At 42.8% G+C, this 8601-nt stretch overlaps 1 protein-coding gene across 3 annotated transcripts in view; it reads right to left on the bottom strand.

Moving 5' to 3' along the window:
* The window catches only part of CORO7 (coronin 7), a 97468-nt gene that overhangs the window by 2954 nt on the left and 85913 nt on the right, over positions 1 to 8601 (bottom strand). The window contains exons 24-25 of one of the 3 annotated variants that reach the window (XM_085891308.1): positions 3344 to 3460; positions 1262 to 1667 (exon numbers count right to left, since the gene is read on the bottom strand). In XM_085891308.1, the coding sequence (XP_085747434.1) occupies positions 1590 to 1667; positions 3344 to 3460 (195 nt within the window). In that variant the 3' untranslated portion in view covers positions 1262 to 1589. Of the gene's footprint in view, positions 1 to 1261; positions 1668 to 2656; positions 3224 to 3343; positions 3461 to 8601 lie in introns of those variants that run through there. The other 2 variants (XM_085891306.1, XM_085891309.1) reach the window with 2 other exon arrangements.

Here is an 8601-nt window from a genome sequence, read left to right as displayed (position 1 = left end):
AAGGTCAAAGGTCAAGGATTATAACCTTTGGTGCAAAACTTCCTCTGGAACATTCCAGGAACAAGATAACGTCATATAGGCTATATGGCATTTCGACTCATCAGATTATCCATACTTTGATGAAATCAGCGTAAAAACAAACTTGAAGGGGCGCCACGGGCAAGGTGTTCGAGATAGAGCAAAATGGTTTCAAGACTTTAGGTGGGGAATGACCTCAAGATTATGCATAAAAAATATTGTCATCCTAGCTCTCAAAGTTTGGGCGGTCGTATGATTTTTATGTCAAAATTCGAAATTTTCTAAGTTCGTGACCTTGTGACCTTGACCTTGGGACGAAAATGAAAAATCAAGCTCCGTGAGGCTATGAAGGTGCCATTGGGCTAACCAAATACCGAAACCACTGCCAGATTCGACAAACCCCTTGGAGAAGAATTTTTTATGTCAAAATTCGCAATTTTCTAAGTTCGTGACCTTGTGACCTTGACACGAAAATGAAAAATTGAGCTCCATGGAGCTATGCAGGTGCCATTGGCCTAACCAAATACCGAAACCCGTCAGATTCGACAAATCCCCTAGGAGAAGATGCAAATTGAAATCGGCTACCCCCTAAAAACACACGTTTTTTGGGCGTGGCTCGGCCCATAATGGGCGCACCATGCCCATTTTCAGGAAAACACAACTCGATCATGATATAAACCTCCCACCAAAATTTTGTCAGGATCTGATTAAAACCCACGGAGCTATGCTCGGGACAGACAGACAGACAGACATAGACAGACATACAGACAGACACACAACAATAACGAATATAGTGGTCACTTATTTTTTTTCATGAAATAGTGGTCACATTTTTTCGTGAAAATATTTTTTCTTTAACCAATAACTGAACTATACCAAGCAGTTTTATTTGCCCCGAAGAACTATTTCCACAACACAATATATGTTGTTGTGGTTATGGCTCCGAGGGATTAAAAGAGTGCATCTATCACGTAATGCTAGTTATTTCAAATAATAATCTGTTTAGTTAAGCATATTGGATAAATGTGTTGTGTAATGTGTATGTATTAGATAGATAGTCCTTTGTGTTCATTTTCCATATACATAACCTCTATTCTCTATCTTTCTCACTTCTCCAGTGCTTGATCCTCTTGCTGCTTTTCTCTTTCTCGTTTCCTCCTTCCTTAAAACTGGATGAGTCACTTCTTGCTGTCTTTTTATTAAAGTATAAGTCACGTCAAACTGGGTTAAACTGACCGATTGTCACCGTACCACAACAGAAAGGGTAATTTGGATGAAGAATGTTACATGCCCATTCGAAGTAGGACCAATCACATGAGGTGAAGAGACGATTTAGGCTCTCGGGCATCCCCCAATGATATTGGGGGAAGGGGGGGGCGTATGAAGATTGGGGACAGGTGGAGATAAAAGGCGATGAGCAGAAGCTTCGAGATGGACTACACCTTTACATACTTCGTCCTTTGGCACTTTCAGACTTCGGTTTAAGACACTTCTCTCTTGGACACTTGAAGACAGGCTTTGAAGTTGGACACAGATCTCGCTCACCTGGACCATCGCTGGCTGTTCGCTTGCTATCCCACTGGTTCACTGACTGCCTTGCCGTCACCTCCCTGTGATATTGTGACAAGCTGCGCCGCACGAGACCAGCGCTGGGCACAAGAGAGGAGAGAGGAGGCAAGGTTAACCCTTCATGAACCACAGGCTGTGCCAACAACGAAGAAGCTGCACCAGATCTGCAGAGCTGTCACCGAGGTTCGAATGGGTCTGAGCTAGTTACCCCAACTCTTTCTTTCTCTCTCTTTTCTTTGATGGATGCATGTGGGCCTCAGTGTAAAGTGCTAAGTTAACTGTATTTATCTAACATCCGTAGGGTGTGAGTGTACCAGTGTGACCACTCCTCATTTTCATAAATGCCAAGGTGAGCCAATGAAAAAAGCCAAGAATTCACAAGGTTTTGGAAAAGCGATGATAATAGAAAACCTATACGCCAAGAAAACCTTTCAAAAACCAAGACACCAAGGTGAACAACAAACAGCCAAGATGTTGTGAAAAAGCCAAGGAGTGGTCACACTGGAGTGTACATGTTGGGGTAATGGGAATGTACTTAGATTGACTAGCAAATATGTGCTTCAACTGACCTGTATATATGTGCTTGGAATTTGATTACACGTATAAAACTCGCATGTCTCCAGTCTTCCAGTTCACGTCACGACAGTGACATATGGCAGCTGAGGTGATCGATTGATCTCGAGATTGGGCCATAGATAAGTTCGCAGTTAAGTGACTTGGTTCTACTTAGACTATTAATAAGCTCTGTCATGTGACTGTCGGCATGATACTCGTTCATACTGGAAACTTCATGTTATGGTGAAATGGTCCTGGACGTGGGTGCCGGCAAGAAGTTAACAGAACAAAGTGCCATCATGGTCGCTTAGCGACTCACTGAATCTGAAGTTATGCTGACACGGTGACTGGAACCAACCAAACACACACACACACACACACACACACACACACACACACACACACACACACACACACACACACACACACACACACACACACACACACACACACACACACACACACACACACACATACACACACCATTGACTGCCATAAATGATAAATGGACAACCTCCAAAACCAGCAATGGATAACTTATTGCAAACGTCAAAGTTAGGTCCTAATTATGCTCTGGTCATCAAAAGACAAAATGGTTGTCATAATCAACTGAAGTTTAAGCCAAAATAGCTGTGTGAAGAACATACTTTCCCCATTGTGTACAGTGTTTTTGGCTGCTGGTTAAATCATTGGTTATGGGCGCAGCAATGCCGCTGATGCAGTGCCCCTATTACCAGTACACTGGTGCTCATTTTGCCGACCTCAGAGGGATGACAGGCTGAGTCAACCCTCTGGTGTTAATTCAGCAGCCAACGGGGCTCGAACTCAGGATCCCAAGCCACCACCCTAAGCGCTAAGCCAACGCCAGGCTTAAGAACATACTTGAGAACAAGTGATTCAATACTACCACGAGACACCGAAAGATGTGCAACGTTTCACAGCAACAGAACCAAAACGAGATTTAAAAAGGGTGACCGCTCAACTCTTCAGAAATATCAAACTATTTCTTTATGCATTGCCAAGCCACAACTTGATCAAAGAGTGAACAAATGCCTTTCTTCTGCTGTGAAGTTGCAAAAATCTGAAAGGAAGAACACAAGGATCCAATGGAAGAAAAAAAAAAACAAAACAAACAACAAAAAACAGGACCCACACAAGCATACAAAGTTTTGTTTATTTACAGGAATTCCACTGTAAGTACCTTGACTCGCGGCACGCTGAAGGCAATGGGTTCCACCGAAGTCTGGCCGAGACGCAGAGCTCGTGCAAACTCCACATCTCGTACCTCACAGTCCACCTTGCGGAGGAAGGACAATCCCTGCACACGAGTGATGAGGGTTACACATCATCAGGACCACAAAGGAAGAACATCAGGCACTGCAAAGTAATACTACACCAAGTCTTGAGAAAAGCACTACATATAATTCAGAAATACTTCTACCAGACACACAGCAAGGTGTAATATTTCTGAAGAGGTACAGCAGTTCTCCAATGAGCCCCGATGCAGTAAAGTATCAGACCTGGTTCATCGGTAACAAAAACCCCACACTTACTTAAAACAATCATCTCTCCTCAACAATTGCATCACAAAAGGGTTGTATATTTCATGAGGATAATAATCGTTACTATAAGATTATGTTACTTTGTGAAATTGATGCATCCATCAGACATGTGATCAAATACAATGATAAATTACATATGTACAATAACATGTCAAGCAGAATATTATTATACATATATAAATTAGAAATGTAATTCACCCACTTTATTATTATTTATTATTATTATTATTTACATGGTCGAGGCTCGTGGAAGAGCTATGACAGAACAAATCAGGACGCAACATAACAAAGGGAACAGCAGAAGAAAAGGAAAAAAACAAAAAAAAAACAGCAGAGCCGAGGGAGAAGGTAGACAGACAAACAAGGGATGCAGCTAACGATGAGAGGTAAGGGAGAACACAAAGGGTGGACAATATGGACACAAAAGCAAAATTGTGTTTGACCAGTTTGTGATTTTGTCAAGGTCTGAAGAGAGGGAAGAGGCTGCTGCCTGTCTGTCAGAAGGATGAGAGATGTCACCACAGAGTGTGGAGTCATCAGCAAAGAGATATTCAGTCATCCCCCGCTATATCGCGGTTCACCTATCGCGCCCCCGGTTCATCGCGGGTTTTCCCTTGGAACCTAACTAATTTTTTATGTGGATTCCCCTGGTATATCGCGGTAATAATATATAAAATATAAATTATTTAAGCAATAAATTATAACACGTGGCACTCGACCAGTCACACAACGCACGAGACAAAGTTTCGCTTGTGAACTTCGAATATTTTCTACGTTTTTTCTCCAAGCCCTACGATGCCGCCAAAATGCCCTGCACCTTCTAAGGCTTCTGGCAAGGAACCGAAGCGTCAGAAGAAGGTCCTGACACTCCAGGAGAAGGTTAAGGTGCTCGATATATGCTTCGGGAGGGAAAAAGGTTTGCCACCGTTGGACGAGCACTGCTCGTACCCAGCACCTCAAAACCGACCAGACCAGACGAGTCGATCTCCAGCACATCAAACCCAACCACAGCCAAACCGACCAGAAAAGACGAGTCGATCTCAGGAACCTCAAACCCAATCACTGCCAAACCGACCAGACCAGACCAGACGAGTCGATCTCCAGCACTTCAAACCCAATCACTGCCAAACCGACCAGATCAGACGAGTCGATCTCAGGCACCTCAAACCCAATCACTGCCAAACCGACCAGACCAGACGAGTCAATCTCAGGCACCTCAAACCCGATCAGTCCCAAACCGACCAGACCAGACGAGTCGATCTCAGGCACCTCAAACCCAATCACTGCCAAACCGACCAAACGAGTCGATCTCCAGCACCTCAAACCCAATCACTGCCAAACCGACCACACCAGACGAGTCGATCTCAGGCACCTCAAACCCAATCACTGCCAAACCGACCAAACGAGTCGATCTCCAGCACCTCAAACCCAATCACTGCCAAACCGACCAGACCAGACGAGTTGATCTCCGGCACCTCGAACCCGATCACTGCCAAACCGACCAGACCAGACGAGTTGATTTTTTGGGGAGGCATCCATTCATCGCGGATTTTCACTTAGCGCGGGGAGGTTTGGAACGTAGCCCACGTGATAAACGGGGGGATTACTGTAGAGGACTTTCTGGTCAGTAAGATCATTGATGAAGATTCGGAATAAAATAGGGCCTACAACACTGCCTTGGGGAACTCCAGCCTTGATAGGGAGAGTGGAAGAAAGGGTTCTGTTGAGAGCCACACATTGGCTACGAGAGTAGAGGAAGTCAGTAAACCAAGAGTGGAGTTGGCCTTGGATGCCATAGGCAGAGAGTTTGGCAGTATTCCAGACTGTTTCAAAAGCTCGAGATATGTCCAGAGAGGCGGCCCTAATCTCGTCCGTGCCGCCAGCTGATGCCGTCCAGTGTAGTTGCAGAGTCAAAGTCGAGCGTTGCCAGAAACTTTTCCCCCTTTTCAGGTGCAAAAGACAAAATTCAAAAGCAATTGGGTACAGAAAGGGAGGGGTTAGGGACACAACATTTTGAAGCAAGCACAGAATTGAGACATTTGGCTTTCTCACGAGGGTAGCATGGAAACGGGGGCTGTTGTGTCATTTGAAGTGAGGAAAGGGATGGAAGGGGAACATACACCAGAGACCGACTTGACAAGGCATCACCAGGTTTTAGAGGAGGGAGACAAGTGTGAAAGCTCATTCTTGAGATTGGACAGATGCGGTTTTCTGGTTCTCCTTGGGGTAGACACACACACTTGTTGTGGCTTTGTGGAATGATCTGAGGTTACCTTCAGTCAGATTTGCCTTCCAGGAGGAGAATGCGACGTGTTTTAAAGCAATAGCCTCACCACAAGATTCAGAGAACCAAGAGTAGGAGGATGGGTAAGATAACCGACGATGAGATGGGATGAAACTGTGCGTAAGAGAGAGCAGTTTTCTGTGGAAGAATTCCCAGGCTGAATATCATTGGCGGTCGATATAGGAGACCAGTCCTGAGGTGTTAATAAAAAAAGAAATAATGCAAATAAGCGAATGTCGAAGCAAGTCCCTCTTTATGACCCGTAAATACACGGGGACTGCGAATGTCGGTGCCCGGACAGTACATCGTCAAGTCGGGCATCAAACCCAGACTATGCTCCAAGATAAGTGGAAAGGTTTTAGCAGAGATACAAATGTTTTTTACTTTGTGTCCATCCTGGTCATGGGTTACTGGAAGCTCAGAGCTGACTCTTACTGAGGGAAATATACAGTAAAGTAATATGAGATCGGATGCAGGTTTTTATTGCGGACAACACAGTGTAATGTGGACAGATGGATGAACCACATCGCAGTTGTGGGGAGAATTACATTTGTAATCTTATAAATAACTTCTCGAATAAATATAATAAATGTAGAATAGATAGCTTAAATTAAAGACAAAAACTAGAACGGTACTCTTCTACATTGTGACGTTGACAGATATGCCTCCGCTCACATTATTATTGAAGGCTTTTACGTTGAAAAAAACAATATGCTTGCCGAACCATGTGAGTGATGAAGTCATCAACTTTCCTCCCCCACACCCGCCTGTACAATTTAGCCCAAGATGACCTTCAAAATTTTTCATACTGATAAGATAAAGTGTTCCACGTATGCAATTATGACATCATAACAAAGCCACCGATTACATCATCAAAAAAATTAATAAATCACATTTCCAATGGGAGTATTTGAAATATGCCAAGTTACAATTTTTCCAGAGCAGTTTCAGAGATAAAGAGGTCCAAAGTTTTTTCTTTTTCTAACATGGCTGCCATACCACATGACCTATGACATCATAATCATCATCAAAATATTCCACATGAGTCGTCACACCAATGTGGAAATTTCATGTCAATTGGATAAGCAGTTGTTGAGGAAAGAGAAAATTCACACAGACAGACGTACGTACGGATGGACAACCCAAAAACATAATTCCTCTGGCAACTTCGTCAGCGGGGGTATAAAAATGGACTGTTGAAACATACAAATCTAATTAGCAAGAGAAAAGTACATTTATTGTTATTTGGTAAAGTTCTTTGATTTTTAGAACATTTACCTATCTCACTTAAAATATCCAACTTAACGACCGAACGTAAATATAGCTAAAATTTTATTATATATGATAACGTACTTATCTAATTTAAAAACACAAGTACTATCTAACTTAAATTTTCACCTATCAACCATTTCTGCTGCCACCACTTTTTCAGGGACACCATTCCACACAATAACTACTCTCTGAGTGAAGGACCCGACCTTACTACCGTCCTAACTCTCCTCGTCCTCACTCTCAGGCTGTAAATATCGTTTCATGAACGACTGAGAACTCTTCTGCCATTGGAAACGAATACAGTACTTTTCTTGGCCTGCATGTATCCACTTTAACATGAATTACAGAGGATGCTCTATCAGCATGAGATTAAATAAGAGAAAGAGTTCTGATTCTTCTTCATATGGAGAAGGGAAGGGGGAGGTGGGGGGGATGAGGGAGTGGGCTCATCCTAATTATAGCAACACAACTGTTGTAGAATATCTTTAGAAATCTTTAGAATGATTTCTCATAAAAAATCTTTAGAATGCACTTTAAATTATTAAAAATGGATGAAAACTGACCGAGCTATGAATTTTTAAGTAAAATTTTCCACGTGACATTACAATCTTTAACTAACCCCAACCCTAATGAAAAACTTTGCAAAGGCAATGGATCACGACGGTAATGGCTTCCAATATCTCAGAGAGAAGTTTGGAGCAGAGAAAAGCTGATGCCAAACTCAAAGCAGGCATTTTCGTTTGGCCCCAGATCTGAGAACTGATGCGTGATCCCGAGTTCAAAAATAAACCAAACCCACTCGAGTTTACAGCATGGGAAGCATTTGTGTTGGTTGTGCAGAACTTTCTTGGGAACCATAGAGCTGAACAGTATATTGAATTAGTGGACAACATGCTAAATGCCCATCAGCAAATGAGCTGTAAGATGTCTCTTAAAATGCACTTCTTGCGTTCTTATCATGATTTTTCCCACCTAATCTGGGTGAGGTAAACGATGAGTTTGGCGAAAGGTTCCACCAAGACATTTCGGTCATGGAAACTAGGTATCATGGCCGGTTCAACCCAAACATGATGGGTGATTATTGCTGGTTCCTACAACGGGAGACAATTCCACACACAAGCACAAGAGCAAGTGTCTCGCACACTTATGAACACGTCTGAACAGTGCCTGCACTGACTATATTGAAAGGAAGAGTGTAAATTTGAAGTGTTGTTTCTGAATCACTCACAATGGGGCAGATTTCTCAATGAAGTTTACACCCTTCCTAAGATTACCATGTTCTAATGTTTTATTAACTTCTTTTTCTGCAACTTTTTTATGCTTTAGGTTTGTATACTACAC

Source organism: Eptatretus burgeri, chromosome 8 (assembly GCF_056783735.1).
Source record: "Eptatretus burgeri isolate ZD-2024b chromosome 8, Ebu_testis_v1, whole genome shotgun sequence".
NCBI classification, from domain to species: Eukaryota; Metazoa; Chordata; class Myxini; order Myxiniformes; family Myxinidae; genus Eptatretus; species Eptatretus burgeri.
This window is presented reverse-complemented; position numbering and strand designations above follow the sequence as displayed.